At 43.0% G+C, this 17363-nt stretch overlaps 1 protein-coding gene across 3 annotated transcripts in view; it reads left to right on the top strand.

Moving 5' to 3' along the window:
* CACNB2 (calcium voltage-gated channel auxiliary subunit beta 2) overlaps positions 1 to 17363 on the top strand; it is a gene marked incomplete at its 5' end in the record, with an annotated part of 409075 nt that overhangs the window by 370921 nt on the left and 20791 nt on the right. For all 3 annotated transcript variants that reach the window (XM_082620014.1, XM_082620016.1, XM_082620015.1), the window contains 4 exons: positions 3576 to 3709; positions 7374 to 7454; positions 7912 to 7970; positions 17058 to 17167. In XM_082620014.1, coding sequence (XP_082476140.1) covers positions 3576 to 3709; positions 7374 to 7454; positions 7912 to 7970; positions 17058 to 17167 — 384 coding nt within the window. The remainder of the gene's footprint in view (positions 1 to 3575; positions 3710 to 7373; positions 7455 to 7911; positions 7971 to 17057; positions 17168 to 17363) is intronic.

Below are 17363 nucleotides of genomic sequence, written 5' to 3'. Positions count from 1 at the left end.
CCTGAGATCAACCATAGTGGAAAAGAATATAAAAGAGAATATATATATATATATATATATGTATATATGTATAACGGAATCACTTTGCTGTACAGCAGAAATTAACTCAACATAGTAAGCCAACTATACTTCAGTTTAAAAAAAGACAAGTTAACTACAAAGTATATTCTTTAAAACATGGATAATTTTTGTTTTCGGAAAGCAATCTCTTCATCATCTTTGCCTTACAATGTGGAAGTGTTGACATTTTTACTTGGTAAAAAAATTTAAAAACCACAGTGTAAAGAAAAAAAAGAGATTGTAAACTTCACTCCCTGAGCTTTATACAGAGACAGGACTTTGGAATCACTTTTCTGAATCCCAAGAGTAGAAAACACTGTGACTAAGTGAACAGGAAATATTAACCAACTGCAAAATGTATAATAGGTCCTCAGGCTCCTGCTATAACTTTCGTATCAATACTACAACTTACTTAACTGAAGACATCAGAAAATTCTACAGAGAGAGTCCTCCACCCCGCCTGCAGGGAAACCCACCTAATCTATCAAATGTGGATTGGCCTCTGATCACCATCGTCATCTTTGTTTCCCAAGGCCCTACCTACAATTCACCGCACTCATTGCGAGACTAAAGAACAGAAGCATTTGCCCAGAGTAAATATAATTGGAGGTTCTCCAGGATGTGGAAAAGGAAAAATTTCCACCTCACCCCTGGGGAGTGAGGTGGTAGTTGGTGGCACAGCACGTACCCCATACCTACACATGTGTGTCCGCACCCGCTGCCCCAGCATGCCACTCAACTCGACCCAACTGTCTAAGATTACATTTAAATTTAGAGTTCAAGAAATGTTCCCAAGGGTCTCTGCCCAAATAAATAAATAAATAAATAATTTTTAAACTAAAACATGCTAGTGAAGAAAAGAAGCTATTTTTTAAAGGAAGCAATTTTTCCCAATACTAAAGTTTGCCAAGGTATGGCAATGCAAGAATGAAATTAGAAAGGGGAACATCTCACATCTCTGAGTGCAAGGAGAACCATGTGAGTCTAAAAAATATATACAGAACTATGAAAAGAGTTGAAGGCGCTTCTTAACGCACAGGAAATTTCTTTAACGTGTTCTGAAGGTAGCCAAATGTTTTAGGATTCTGTGTCTCAGGACAAACCCAGATGCTTTTAGATTTCAGTTAACCAAAATCAGGACTAGTAAATGGCAAAGTCCTCAATTTGGGATTTTGAGCCCTTGTGTCCAAATACAGGTAAATTTCAAACCTGACTTGGGCTATGTGAGGGGGCAGCTGATATCTGGGCAATGGCACAGCTCAACTTTTTACGCGTTTCCACTCTTCCTTTAAATAAAAAACCCAATGGACAAATCCTAAAATTCAGTTCATGAACTTTGCCATCCCAGGGTCCTGTCAATGCTGACGGGCCATTAGGTATCCTCAATTTCAGAGAGGCTCTCAAGGGGACTGTCCCTTGAATGTGGCCTTTATAAGCCCCATAAAAGACTAGAAAGATAGAAGCATATGGGAATTGACCACCAAAAGGGAAACTTATTTGATTTGGCTTAAGGCATACTATAGGAATAATGAAACACTGAGCCAGATCCTCTCCATCTTATCCAGGAAGACATGAATAACATGCTCCCTAAACTGGGATTCAAGGGAAAGCATCATCGGGTGGTGTACAAGTCAGCATCAGTTCAAACCACTAGGCACATTTCATAATGTTTCCATTGTACAACACGTGCTGATCCTCTTAGCTTATGCAAAGGCATAGATGGGGCAAAGAGAAAGGCATATTTACTAGGTATGCCTAACTATGTACCTGAAATTAACTCATTCTGTTATGACTGTCACTGGAGAAAGAGCATCCTTAGCTCATCTTCATGCAAGCAAGAGCTGACATTTGCGACACTGTGCTAACAATGTCAGGTGTTCGCTCCATCCCAGCGTTTCGACCTAATCAAATGAAGAGGAACAATTCAACAGGAGAGCCTAGTTTTCGAAAGTCTGAGTGAATCATCTAATATCCGTAATAACTTCAACCCTGAAAAATAACGTGATGCCTGTCAGATGCTCTTCAGTCATTTGGAAAGGTTCGGGGCGGCTGTCACGAGCACCAGGGCAGCTTATGTTTCACAGGGAATGGAAGCTAAGGTTTTGCAACACTGAGCCGTCCGTGCTTTCACAATAGTAATTTGGTCCTTAAGTCTGAATGTACTGTGGTTTTTGTTAAGAGAGCTACATGTGTGATATGATGCTCTCCTGGGGCGAGTAGATTTCTTCCTGTCTTCTTCTACTTGACCTCACCTAAAGGACACAGTAATTTTCTAGTGAGCTCAGCTCTGTAATATCTTCCTGAACCCTGACACCGAGGACACGAGCCCACTTGGGAAGCTTAGGGAATTGGATGAGGGCACCGGGATTGTGGCGGGACCTCGGCCGGAGAGTCATACAACATCACAGAGGCAGAAGAGCTAGATTCCAAGTTTTCACCAAAAACAAGTCCCTTCAACTCTGAGAATTTCTTTTCAATCTTGAAAAATAAGAGAGTTGCGGTTGACTTTCTCAAACACCTTCCAGCTCTGATTCTACCGAGGATGAAATTCTCTAGCGATCGTACGTGGATGCACTGTATAAACCTCACAGTGAGATGCTGGATCTTTTTTCATTGGAGACTTAATTCTCCAGGGCTCTGTTTTCAGGGCCCGAGAGTTATAAAGTTGAAAACATGTGGAACCACAAATCTAAAGCCCTCATTCTCCAGATGAGGAGGCCGGTGGCCTATTCTCTCGGGTCTGCCTGCCCTCTGCACTGCCCCTCATGTAAATCCAGTGAGTTTATATAAAATCATCGGGAGGTGCCTTAGGTCGTTGTATAAGATTCATTTCATTTGGACATCATTGGATCCAGTGGTTTCTAATTAGTCTTCAATCAGGCCTGCCTCGGGGGTGCCCATATCATTGTGAAATCATTTTAATCTGATCCATCCTGGTCCCTCGAGAATCATTTGCCTTGTGTATAACTTCTTTGTATTGCTGGGTTTAGGATTTTCTATTCTCTCTTTCCCTCAAGTGCCTGTTGTAATTTCGGTGAACCTTTTCACACTGCCCTTATTCTCACACAAAACCAAGCGCCGTAAGAAATCAGAGGCACAATGTGATAAAGGTTTCCCATGTAGTTGCTGATTATCTGAAAGCTGGTTTAAGCTCTGGGAAGGAGTGAAGGTGTTCTGTCCTGTTACTCATAGACAGTTGATTTGGAAAATATCATATTATATTTGAAACAAAACTACAAATTAAAAACTTGTTTCTCTGAAAAATCTTACTCGAGAGATTTAGCATGAAACTGATGTGTCCAAGCACACAGATATGATGAGAGCATCTTTCTGTTTGATTTGATTACATTCTTCATGTGCTTTACCTTGAAATTTTACTTTGTTTACTGTGCTCAGCACTCATGATAGATCTTTGACTGTGGTTAGTTTTGTTTGCTTTTCGTTTTATTTTTTTGATAACCGATTTTTCCTCTCCTGTCTACCTGATGATTTTTGAATTGTTTGTCTGTATATAGCTATAGACATAGATGCTACTGGCTTAGATGCAGAAGACAATGATATTCCAGCAAACCACCGCTCCCCTAAACCCAGTGCAAACAGTGTAACGTCACCCCACTCCAAAGAGAAAAGAATGCCCTTCTTTAAGAAGGTAACATGAACTTCCAAGCTTGCGTCTGTCCACGTGCTCAACTGCACTACGTCACATTTCTAGTCCTGTGGACTGTCTGCGTCCTTGATAAAGCCAATAACATGCATGCTTTGTTATTCTTTGTTTCTTTTCCATGCTGCTGTAGCTAAGCAGAAGCAGAAATCGGTAAGTTCACATTGACATAAGCTGTGTTTATCCTGCCCCTGGCATCATTAGCATTCAATCCCACAGTTTTATTCAATACAATCTGTTCTGTCCCATGAAAAGAACCTATCAAGCCGCTAACTGAGTCCATGCATTTCCAACCAACTAAATTCAGTGAGTGACCTGTGAAAGCACCATTGCAGTACTTAGCCTTTTTGATGGAATAATATCTACCCCCCAAGGGCATTCGTTCCAACATTCAAGGAACGTCAAACGCTGACAACTCCACGGAATGCACCTCTCTTGTGCATGCTTCTGTCTCTGTCTCTCTTTTCTGCAGAAATTTAACTGATAATCAAGCCTATTAAAACCATCATTATATTCTGATTTATGATATCCAGGTACATAGCTTGTACTAAAACATTTTTTTCAATTCTCTAATTTTTAATGTAGTCAGCATTTAAACTTCTGACCCGCTAGGTGCAAAAATCTGCCGATGAACAAGACCAGTGGGAAACTGCAGGCTTGTTTGGGCGGTTTACTGTGAGTTTCTCCTATTGTCATATATAAACCCCCTCCCTTGTTACTCAGACCTCAGCATCGCCCCTGTCGGATGGCGGCACGGTGGCTATGCGTAGAGCCTTTGCCGCCGGCCGACCAAGATGCGACCCAGTGATGTTCTTTGTCCGCTGGCTGGAAACTAGGGCATTGCTGCGCTCCACTGATTCCCAGGTCTGTTTCCTGCAGCACATTTTGTAGCTCCAAAGCGTTATTTTCTAAGGAGACCTCCCCGACAGTCCCCCTCTCTCCTTCCCTTCCTTTACACACCACTGCCCACCGCCTGCTGTGCTGTCTTTTAGAGTTATTCTTTGTGACGTCAGCAAGCCCGGCACAACCTCTCATGACACTCAGGGGTGGAGTAGAATCCACTCCCCCTTCAACTCTCCACGCCCTGAGCTCTTCTCTGTGCACGAGGATTCTGCCCTGTGGAGGAACTCTGAGTCATCAGTGAGGTGTCAGACGCTGAACTGTGTTTCGTTTTGCTTTTTTAAGTAAATTATGGTTGCTTTCATCATGGAAGACCTAGCCACTCCAGGCACAAACTAAAACACCTGGATTTTTGTGTGAACACCGAAAGCCCCAGCTGGATGTCCATCCACGACAGTGGGTCCATTTCTCTGGTCCCGTCTTCTTAACGTGCAGCCGGGTGACTAACAGTGTTCAGAGCCGCAGAAACCTAGAAACTCAGCATTGCTCAGCCGCTCTGGGCTTTACAGAACAGCGACAGGAACGAAAACCACGTTCGTTGATAGGTTTTTGAAGTTTGCTGACTCTTAAATTCCAAGATCTGAAAAATGTTTACCGTAGTTCTTCCACGAAATAATTGGGACACATTACACTTAGCAGGAAAGGCTAGATAAAAAGGATGGTGTCATGATCCATAGAGCACAGAGTACCAATATTCCATCAAATAAGGTAATTTCTGCTGCCCTGCTGATAAAGAGGCTGATTTACCGGCACGGGTGACACTTTGCTAGTTGGCAGTCACAAACCGAAGGAACCCAAGACCTGTCCAATACTGGGCCACTGCATATTTAAAGGCTTGAAATAAAATTTCTTGGGAGCTGTTCCTAAAATGCGTGCAACTTATCACAGTGGACAAGGTATTCTTAGACTGCATAGTTGTACGGACTTGGTTTCTAAACACTTGCAACATGATCCCAGGTGGTATAAATGCAGTACTTTCGTGCATTGATTTGATGAATTAATTTAATGGAATCATTTCGTGACTGTGCTTATGATGCCCTCGGCACTGGTGTTCATTCTTCTCATGTTATTGATGATGTGGTCAGCTTCAGTGTAGAGGTCAGAAACCAAACGGAACAACCTGAGGCGCGATGGTAAGATCACGTCCCAGGTTTTAGGTGGCTTTCAGAGTGGTGCTTGCGTGGCATTTGTGCTGTCACTGGCTGTTATGTTATTATGTCTGTCTTGGTTTGTTTCTTCTTCTGTTTAAAAATGTACTCTACCTTGATTGTGTCTATTAAAATCCACTTTGAACACTAAAGTTTTCAGCAGCAAAATCTGACAGCACAGTCACAGTAATGTTTTCTCGCCTTGGATTAGACTGTCTGTGACTATTGGCAAAAGCTCAGATGGAACCTTTTGAGTTTGAAATGCTTTTTCGTCCCCTCCCCCTTCCCCCCAGTGAGTTAAATTCGATCAAAGTCAGAAAGTTCGTAAAGGGCCATTTTAAGCAACAGTGACATGTTCTTGAGCAACAGCCTGGTGCAATAATGACATGCACATTTGCGATGTGTATCAAATTCTTCAAATAGTTTGGAGAAGATTTTTCTTTGGGTCTGTGTGATTCTTAAAATATATATTTTTTCAGACACTCCTCAATGCAGGAAGATTCCTGTCACCATGATTTGTTTATCCCAGTGTCTCAGGCCAAAACTCTTTCTTCTACATTTAAAAAAAAAAAAAAAAAAAAAGTCATTTTTTGGGTCACTTTAACATTTTCTGCTATTAAAATCGGGGATTTTAAGATCATCAAACAGATGAGTTATCTAATTTTTGGAAAAAGCTTTATTTCCATTATTTTATTGGAAGCAGGAGAGCTGAAAATTGTTGAAAGTTTTAGAAATTGCTACAAAATTAGGTCCTCCCCCTGCTCTTCTAAAAAAGAAATAAATTATCGTGGGAGGGCATGAATTAGTTATGTAACAGAAACACCTCCTAAACAGTTCTTAAGAAGCATATGAGATGTGCAAGATGACAATGAACCTTTTGAGGCCACGGAGGCCTGCTCGGATATATTATCACACACGCATGAACCACCTTCCCTCCAAGGCACATAAACCTTACATTGTGAGTGTTTAAGTTCCAAGGGATAGAAACCAAAAATCTAAAAATGTGAAACCCTCAGCTGTGAATAACGGTTGTGATTCCGTCCACTGGGACAAGCATGCAGGGTCCTCTAAACTCTCACAGCAAAATAGAAACTGTCAAGTATTTGGTAATGTTTTGAAATGAGGTTTTATCCAGGTAAGACCAACGTCTAAGACCCAAATTCTTTTCTTTGTAATTAACCACGTGAGGTCTGATCACTCGACTCTTGAGAAAACTCAAATGCCATCTGAAAAGCAATATTAACCTCCAGTCAAGCCTAAAAGCACCTCTCCTGCATGAGGCATGTTTCTGTCTGTTCCACCAACTAGCTTCTGTTCAAAAGCAGCCCCTCCTGCTTTAGGAATGTCAGGAGCAGTTTTTAAGGAGAGCCAGAAAACTGTAGAGAACTCAGTCACTTCGAAACGTGAGGGAGATAAAACCACCCAGTCTTGGATTGGGTTTATTTAGAAAAAGAGGCAAGTGAAAAAAAAAAAAAAAAAAAAAAGGAAATGTCTGGAAAGGTAGTGCATCGTATAGCAGAGTTGAGACAGAACAGTTTATACGTAAAAAATTTGAGTTCCTTCTGCCTTTTAACCATCTGAAGGCATCTCCTCTCTCTCTACAGACAGAGCACACCCCTCCTTATGACGTGGTCCCTTCTATGCGACCTGTGGTCCTGGTGGGCCCCTCTCTGAAGGGGTACGAGGTAGGTAGCTGCCCTCTGGAGTACCCTTGACCTTGCATGCCGAACTGCTTTGCAACCCCACCTCCCTCTCCTGACTCTTGAACTTAGAAAAGAGCTGCGGCAGTAAAGCATGTCGTCTTCAAGCCACAGTGTACATTGCTACCTGTTCTGTTCTATTTTGTTTTCTTGGCTGTTGCCTTGTGAGCTACAGTTGCCTCAGTCTGGAGAGAGAGTATCAAATGGAGAGTGACTGAAACCCCTTGCAATGTCATTAATTGTCACTCCGAGAGTGAGTTTGGGGAACTTTGTCTTTTTGATTGTTAGTGTATCAGAGCTCAGCGACGGAAAACAGGGGCAACCTCACGTGCTACTTTTTCCCAGTGGAAAGCCCAGGTTTTCAAACATTCTTAAGGGTAGTAAAATTGTTTTATCAAAATTAGTAATATTTTATTGTCTCTTCTTTCTTACTCAATTGCAGGTCACAGATATGATGCAAAAAGCATTGTTCGATTTTTTAAAACACAGATTCGAAGGGCGGTGAGTATTTCAGAATTCTGGATTTTGTGGATTTTTGTTGTGAAGATGATGAAACCTGGGTGGGACAAGCATGTGATTTCCAAGAGGAAACTCGCTTCTGAAGTCTCTGTGGTGACAGGAAGAAAGTTCCATTCAGTTCGATCGGATTCAGTCAATGTTTGTCATATTTGCTCGGCACATCCTCAGCTCTCTGTTCTTACACCTGCATCCGTAAGCTGAACTTGGCCAAACCCCTGCTGACGAATCTCACCCTAAGTTCATGATCAGCTGGCCCTCAATGCTGCCCAGAAATCATACTCTATATGCCTCTTCCATGCACTTTTTTACTCTTCTAAAAGGCTTTCACACCATTTCCCCTCTCATCAAACCCTTCTCCTCTTGAGCTCTCCCGGGAATTTGCTTCCTATTTCGAGAAAACAGAGGCAAACAGAGGAGACGGTCCAAGCGATCCCACCACCACACCCATCCCCGCCTTGTGTATTTGCCTGAATGCTCTGCCTTTTCTCCTGTTACTGTGAGCAATGACCCCTACCTGGGAGCTAGATCCCATTTCCCCATCCCCACACCAACACAGCTATCACAGCCCTTCTCTCTCTCCTCGGCAGTATTTCTCCTTCTAATGGAAACACCATCAGCATAGAAAAATGGAGTTGTTACCCCTTTGGCAAAATTTGACCTCATATGCCCCTCTAGCTGTCCCGTTTTCCTTCTTTTCTTTATAGCAATTCTCCTTGAACAAGTTGTGTGTACTTGCTCTCTCCTGGGTCTTTTGAACCTACTCCAGTTACCTCCCCATCACTTACCCCAAACTAGTCACGTCAGATCACCAGTGACCTTCACGTTGATAAATCCAGGAGGGGGTCCTCAGCCCTCCTCCTAATCAACATGGCGGACTACTCCATCCTCTCTTAAATACTTCATTTGCTTGGTTTCTAGAGCCACACTTTTCTGGGTTTCTTCTATCTGACTGGCAGCTCCGTTGTCTCCTTGGCTGGCTCTTCATCATCAGCTTGACATCGTGGAGAGCCCAGGGCTGTCCTTTGTCTTCTCTATCCACACTCCCCCCTTTGGTGATTCCATTCGATGTCGGACTTTCAAATAGCATTTCTTTGCTGGTCTCTCCTCTGAATCCCAGAACCGTATGTCCTACTGTCTGTGCAACATCATCACTGAGGTGTCTCGTGGACTTCTCAAGTTTGACCTCCCAACTCCCCCCATCCCCGACCTGCCCCTTTCCATCTTCCACCTCTCCTTCCATACCTCTTCGTCTCTCAGTCCCAAAACCTTCAGCCCCGGAGCATGGACTCGTCCTTGACTGTTCTTTTCCCCTTACGTTCCACATCCGAATGCTGTTGTCTGTCTCTTCAAGGTATATCAACAATCTCCCCCACTTCTCACGCGTCCTCTGCTATCCATTTGGTCTGAGACACCATCGTCTCCTTCCGAGATCAGTGCAATAAGTAGCCTCCTAACTTGTATCCTTGCTTCGAGCTTTGCTTCCTTCAAGTCTGCTCTCAATTCACGACCCGGTCACACTGTGAGCTGGATCTCATCAGTCCTTTGTTTGGATCCGTCAGGTGGCTTCTCTTTGCCTCAGTGAAAATCAAAGGCCTAGGAACTCGTCCTCAGATGTCCTCCTTGGTATCTGTGCGCACGCACACACACACAAGCGCACATTCTCTCGTCCTTCCCTGACTTTTTCCCCATAACTCTTTTTATGAGTTTTAGTTATTAATTTCCTTTGTTGTCATTCTCCCACAATTAGAATATAAGCTCCACGAGGGCAAGGGTTTTAATCTGTTTTGTGAACGGTGGTGTTCTCAAGGCCTAGAACAGTCCTCAGCGTGAACAATGAATGGATGGATGTTGAAAACATGTCTGCTAGAGGGATGCAGAGATGTTGAAGCCATTCACCATGTCTGCCTGTAAGGAGCTCATGTGTAAACCATAAACTGAAACCTTGAGCAGTAAAACATCAAGTGAATGAAAAGACAGCTCGGCACGTATGTGTCCAAGGTACAGGCAGCATAAAGGGAAGAGGGATTAACACTGACTTAGGGTTGTCAGCATCCAGGAAGGGTTTTTAAATGGTACCTAAGATTTTACCAAGTGAGTTAGGAGGAGAAGGGCATGTCCAGTAGAGGGTCTAAAGTGTGTGCAGGCATCAAGGTGTGACACAGCATCCTGGAAGCCACCTAGAGGTCTTCAGGTGAAGTCCCTAGGGTAGAGGGAGTGACCAGTAAGAAAGCCAGGCCCATCTTTAGTGTGTCACGTTAATCAGGTTGGACTTAATCCAGTCCTTTCCCTCTCCATCCCTTCAGCAGATACTTCTTGAGCATATTCTATGAGCCAAGCATCATGAGATGCAAAATCAGATGACAGCCTTGGCTTCATGGAGTTACTTAGGGTCTACTGAAAGGAAGCCTTGAATCAAATAGCCAGTGGGCACCATAGTAAAGGTTAAGCTAACTTCTGAAGCATCAAAGATAGGATTGGAGTCTAAAATGGAAACTTCCAAATTTAAACTAAGAATAGATTATCAGGGACCTGGGAGCACAAAGGGCGAGGGTCTACTTCTAGATTTTTAGCAAGACAAGTTGGGTGCCTCTCTTCTCCACGTTCCTTTTCTTCTCCAACCTGACAGTTACAAGTACAGTAGATGGAATCTGTAGGTTTCACTGTTCTTTTAGATTTCTCAGTTGAATACTTTCTTCCTTGACCACACAGGCTCCTACAACTGTTTCTGATTTATATTGACTTCTGGTCATGAGGTAGGAGATAGGCCCCAGGCTGAGCAGCCACAATTGGTTGCCCGCTGCCCTTTGACAGACCAAAGATGGGCACAAGCAAGATGATTGGCCAGAGACAACCCGGAAAACTGCCCCCATATAAGCAACCTCAGCCACCCCAATTGCACACAGCTCACACCAAGTTTGCCCGTGTGCTCTTCCACACGTACTTTGCTTCTAATGAACACTGTCTCTTTGCTGAATTCTTTCTTCAAAGAAGACAAGGACCAAAGTCCTTCTTCCAGCTGTTCCACAGCGGGAGTCAGGAGGGGAGGCGGGCAAAGAGGGAAACTTTTATAGCAGGATAAATATTGTTAGTCATCAAGCAAAGGACTGAGAGAGAAAACAAAAAATAGAATCTATGTTTCAAGAAAAAAATAGAATCTATGTTTCAAAAAAAGACTTTAGAATCAAAGTCCACCTAACCAAATGCTCCTAATTGGATATTTTTGTTTTTCATAACTTTATGAAATATAATTTATTTCATGCCAGGAAGCACAGCTTGGTCCTTGGACCTTTGGCTTGATCCAAGGCTATCAGGCTCTGGCCACGTATAAAAGTCATACCTCTAATCGGGCCCATGCAGAGCCTTCACCTCTTTATTCTTGACTTTGTCATTTATCACCAATTGGAATTGTCTACAAGAGTGTGCTTACCCAGAAAATTCTGCTAGACTAGGCACTTTGCTTTCCGTGCCTGAGTTAACCCACTGCCCTTTTCTAAATGCCAAAAATGGGGAAATGAGATGGGGTTTCCTGACTTACCACTTCTATTTCAACCCAAGTTTTGAACTTGGAAGATAGATTCCAGCTATAGGGTGTATCTTGGACCCATGTTCTAAAGTATCAGCCATCCAGATTGATTTCATTTAAGAAACAAACAAAGGCAATATCTCCATGTGCTATCAGTCTTTTGTTTCTGGCCAGAAGTAATTTCCATATGGCTTTATGAGTGGATCTGCCCTGGCTCATCTGAACTCATAAAACTGGGGTTCAACACTCTAGGCCTGTGAGATCACCAGTTAAACATCCTCAAAGGAAGTAATAGGGTCCATAAGGGAGAATTTCAAAAACCCGTGCAAAACTTTAACTTTTTTACTCAAGGCAAGACATCCAGAGTTACTGAATCATTCGGTGTCTGCTTTTGGTCAGCCAGACAGCAACAGAGGGTGGAAATTCATCACAAGTATCAGGTGTGTCTAATTCTAAACAGACATGTAATTCTAGAAGGGAAAAATGAATGACTCCTGAATTATCTATTAAATAAACAAAATTTATTTTTTAAAAAAGTGTAGGGCTTCCCTGGTGGCGCAGTGGTTGAGAGTCTGCCTGCCGATGCAGGAGACACGGGTTCGTGCCCCAGTCCGGGAAGATCCCACATGCCGCAGAGCGGCTGGGCCCGTGAGCCATGGCCACTGGGCCTGCACGTCCGGAGCCTGTGCTCCGCAACGGGAGAGGCCACAACAGTGAGAGGCCCGCGTACCGCAAAAAAAAAAAAAAAAAAAAAGGCCTTTATGGGCCTCCCTGGTGGCGCAGTGGTTGAGAGTCCGCCTGCCGATGCAGGGGATACGGGTTCGTGCCCCGGTCTGGGAGGATCCCATATGCCGCGGAGCGGCTGGGCCCGTGAGCCATGGCCGCTGGGCCTGCGCGTCCGGAGCCTGTGCTCCGCAACGGGGGAGGCCACAACAGTGAGAGGCCCGCATACCGCAAAAAAAAAAAAAAAAAAAAAGTGTAAAGCCCAAGAGGGAGAAAACAGGAAAGGAAGGGCAGGGGATGAAAAGATTCTTGACAGGAATTCTTTTCTGACTGAAACCCGGTTAGGTTCATTTGTGGAAGCCCTGGAGAGTTGTCAGAATCATGATCCTCGTTGTTAAAATAGCATTAAGTGTGTCAGGTCAAAGAAGAGATGATGAATCATTATCCTTTCTGTTATGTGCAGTAGAGGAGCCCATTTACAGTCGGATCCACCCTAAACAACTGTGTCATCCCATGAACAAAGCAATCTTCCTGTTCACTTAGTAGCACGACAGGTAAATTAACAAGAAAATCGGGGGCGAGAAGGAAAGCCACCATCAGTGATGAATTCGGTTGTCCTCTCCAATGAGTTTGAAACTGTCAGCTCTTGACACAGAAGCATTCAGAATGCATACTGCATTCTGTAGGGATGGGTCCATGACCTTGTGTGAAGGAATCTTCCTGGAAATCAGTCATCCTGGAAAATATTACATCACTTTGTCAGGTGGGAAATGTACTTAGATGTGAGACAGCTTCTTCTAAACCGGTGGTTATCTACCCTGACTGCATATTAGAATCATCTGCAGAGGTTTAAAAACAAAAACAAACCAAAAAACCCACCGAAGACTTACATCCCACCTGTGACTAAGTGAAACCCAGTGTCTAGGATGGGACTTCATGTAACCGTAAAATCTTTTCTGGCAACTTCGATACACTGTGAGGGTTGAGGACGGCTCCTCTACACTGAATTGTCCCCAGAATTTGGCCCTTAGGACTTTCAAGGTCTGTTTTTTGGCGGAACCTCTAGTAATGACTTAAGGAGTTGCAAGAGAACCGTGGCTGTCTTCCACAGCCTACAGAGCGAACCACGTAAGCAGTCTGGTTTCACTTGTGAATGCCTTGGGAAGTTATAATGAAACTAAATGTGTTTAAGTTGATGTGTTTAGTATCTCTTTTCTGGTTATCGTTTTTCCACGTTAAGTAATACTGTCATCAAAGTACAAAAAGCTTAATCAAATAGACTTACTTTTTATAAATAGGAGTCCCTCTCCACAATAAAAAGGAATGAACTATTGATACACACAACATCGTGGACGAATCTCAGATCCATTTTGCAAAGTGCAAGAGGCGCAGCTCAAAAGGCTACAGTGATGCTCTGGAAAAGGCAAAAGCATAGGGATGGAAAACAGCTCCGTGGTTGACAGGGGTGGGGTGGGGCAGGTGATGGAACTGTCCTGCATCATGAATGTGACGGCGGATACAGGACTTTATGAATTGGCCCAAATTCAGGGACGTGTACACAGTAAAGGATGGATTTTACAGTATATAGATCAACAGATCTTTTTCTTTTTTTCTTTCTTTCTTTTTTTTTTTTTTTTTTGCAAAAGCCAGTAATTCCCTTTCCACACTTTACTGAATGTCCTGCTCTCAGAGGGCAACTAGTTTTAACTCTTTTAACTGTATCTTTTGGTATTTATTCCTTGCCTCTAAATTATGTGCTTCATTTGCTGCTTGAGTTTTCACTGCTAGGCATTATCTCTGGGCTTCCTGTCGTGAAGGCTGTTAAGCTCTCTCGTGCATATTCCTCCTTTCCCTCTCACATACACGCACCTGCATCCATCTCATCCTCCAGACTCCCAACAGTTAAATCATAATTTTGGCTGGTTCCATATACTGGATGCATTATGACCATGTAAATAAAATTTCAATGAGCCATGTTGAATACTCACATTACTTTTTTGTGTGTGTTTTCTTTGTGGTTTCTGTGCGATTAATAATTTTGCTTTTTACACGTGCTTAATTTTCTATATAGTTGGCACCAGTCAAGCCCCACATTCTCCCCTGGTTGTCTCAAGTTCCTCACGATATATTCATACACATCCAGTAGTCCCTCAGCTGTGCCTTCTTGAACCTCTCTCCAGGAATGTTCTGTCCTGCTTGGGTCTGGATGGTGTGTCTCTGTGCTGAGTGCACATTTGTCATTCTGAGACATCTCATTATCCTTGGGATGCCTTTCACCTTCTTTTGGGGTGTGAACCCCTTTTTCCTAGATCACTTGATCTCTTTCAAGGCTTACTCCCATCGTTTCTGTCAAAGACATCCTCCAATCGTTTCCTTAGAAAGAGGACATTAAAACTTTTTGAGACCCTGAATGTCTTAAAGTGCCTTTAATCAACCTTCCCATTTAATTGATAGTTAAAATAGTTATGGAATTCTGTTTAGAAAATTTCCCCCCAGAATTTTCCAGGATTTTTGCTCCATTGCCTTCTGTCTTCCATTGTTGCTGTGTTTTTTGTTTTGTTTTGTTTTGTTTTAATATTTTTTTATTGCAGTTGATTTACAGTGTTGTGTTAATTATTCTTGCTGTTGAGAAGTGCAAGCATTTCCATTCCTGAACCTTTGTATGGGACCTGCCTTTGCCTCTGGAAGCTTCTAGGTTTTTCTTTATCCCCAGTGTCATGACATTTACAAGAATATGTCTGGATGCAGAAGTTTCATCCTTTGTGCTGGACTCCCCCTTTCCATTGGAAAATCAAACTCTTAATTCTAGATTTTTTTTTATTACTTCTCTTGTGTTTTCTTTATTGTCTTTTTTCTGGAACTCTTGTTATTTGGAAGTTAAACCTCCTGGGTAATTCTCTAGTTTTTATGCCTTTCTTCTCTGATTTTCCATCTGTTTGTCTTTTCTGTTTTACTCTTTAGCAATTTCCTTAACTTTGTCTTCTAAGCCCCTCTTTTGAATTTTCATTTCCACTGTTATATTTTTAGTTTCCAAAAACTCTTTCTTAGTCTGAGTCTTTAAATAGAAGTTTGTTCTAGTTTTGCAGATACAATCACCTCTCAGTGTTCAACTTTAGGTGTTAGTCATAGTTGATTTTTTTCTGTTTGTTTTGGTCTCTCATGTTAGAAGTTTCCCTAAGATGTCCAAGGAACACTGCTGTGCTCAAATTTAAGAACAGGGCATCAAAGAATCAACTGGAAATTCTGTGCTGATAGTTACAGCTTATCCCCTTTGGGTCTCCCTGTAGGACAACCTCACTGGACAATCTTCATAGGAAACCACCAAAGTCCTTATCTTTGGGTCTTTTCTGTTTGGTAGTCACATTCCCCAGAGAAGAATCTTCCATTCTTGACACCTGGAGGATATAAACTTGGCTACCAAAATTCTAGGATGAGGAAGAGGGCTAGGGGATCAACATTTATCATCCTTTCTTCTCTCTGTCCCTGCTCTGTGTAGCATCCCCTGGTCAGATGCCCTCTGTTTTGTTGCCTGGAGAGACTAAACTTATTGTCTCACACCACATGGGAAAAGGATGGCCACCTTGTGGCTTGATGTAGTGGAGGGGAGGTGGAGGGATCTAACTATGAAACAGACTCCTAACCAAATCTCTTGGTTTTAGTCCCCCCTTCACCTTCTTCTTCAGAGGTTTTGTGAGTCCTCTCTTTTGCTCCGCACTTTCCCTGCTGCTGGCTTGTTTATTCGGCTGAGTCTCCAGTCTAAGTCATCTTCTCTTTCCAGCTCCCAGATTTTGTTGCTCTCATTTCGAGCCTGTCTAAAATGACCCCCACAACTCATGACTGTCTGTCACAGCACCCTCTGTGTCCTCTTCAGAACAGCCATCTTAACCTGTAATCATTTTATTAATTTCTTATTTATGACCCATATCTGCTACTAGACTCTCAGCACTGAGGAAGACCTTGTTTGTCTTGTTCTTATTTATTCCTCATGGCTATCACAGCACCATACTGTGGGAGGGATTTTAGCACAGGGCCTAAGAATATAGGCTCTCGGGAGTTCTGGGTTCAAATCCCATCTTCACCACTTTTTGTAAATATATAGCCGTGGAGAAACAATCTACCTATGGGTCACTTTTTTTTCATCAGCAAAAGTGGGAGGATATCCTCTCCGCTGAAGTTTTTGGAATAATGGAGCTTCCCTGGTGGTGCAGTGGTTAAGAATCTGCCTGCCAATGTAGGAGACACGGGTTCAATCCCTGCCCCGGGAAGATCCCACATGCCGTGGAGCAACTAAGCCTGTGCACCATAACTACTGAGCCTGCACTCTAGAGCCTGCGAGCCACAACTACTGAAGCCCACGTGCCTAGAGCCCATGCTCCGCAACAAGAGAAGCCACAACAATGAGAAGCCCATGCACCACAACAAAGAGTAGCCCCTGCTCGCTGCAAGTAGAGAAAGCCCGCGCACTGCAACGAAGACCCAAGGCAGCCGAAAATAAAAACAAACAAATAAATAAATAATTATAAAATTAAATAAAGTTTTTGGAATGATTTAATGAGATAGTCTGGATAATGAAATAATGCTGAGTGCATGCCTGGCACTTGATAAGCAACCAATAAATGCTAAGTTAGGTAGGTGCAGGATTTTTAAAAAATGAATGATTAAGTGCCCCAACATTTTTTGGGTTGAAAATATGGTCACTGTGTGTGTGTGTGTGTGTGTGTGTGTGTGTGTGTAAAATACTTGGATGAGTTTGGGGCATGCACTTCTGTCCCCCTTTCTTCAATGAATAACCTCAGAGTCCTCTGTTGCCTTTTCCCCAACAGGATTTCCATCACAAGGGTCACCGCTGACATCTCGCTGGCCAAACGCTCTGTCTTGAACAATCCCAGTAAACACGCCATAATAGAAAGATCCAACACAAGGTCAAGTTTAGGTAAGTGTGTGCATCGCCAATGAGCTGAAGCCATTTAACCCTTCTCTCCTGAGGCTGCTGATGAGCAGATCTAACTAGATGATAATTCCATGTGTCATAGCACAGAGACAGTACAGACACGTGTCACCAGTAGCCACTGCTGCCGTCGTAGTGATTTCATGGTATAGAAGGATTTGTTTTGAAAGGTTTGAGTTAA

Source organism: Mesoplodon mirus (assembly GCF_964341445.2).
Source record: "Mesoplodon mirus genome assembly, chromosome: 4".
In the NCBI taxonomy this organism is placed as follows: domain Eukaryota; kingdom Metazoa; phylum Chordata; class Mammalia; order Artiodactyla; family Ziphiidae; genus Mesoplodon; species Mesoplodon mirus.
This window is presented reverse-complemented; position numbering and strand designations above follow the sequence as displayed.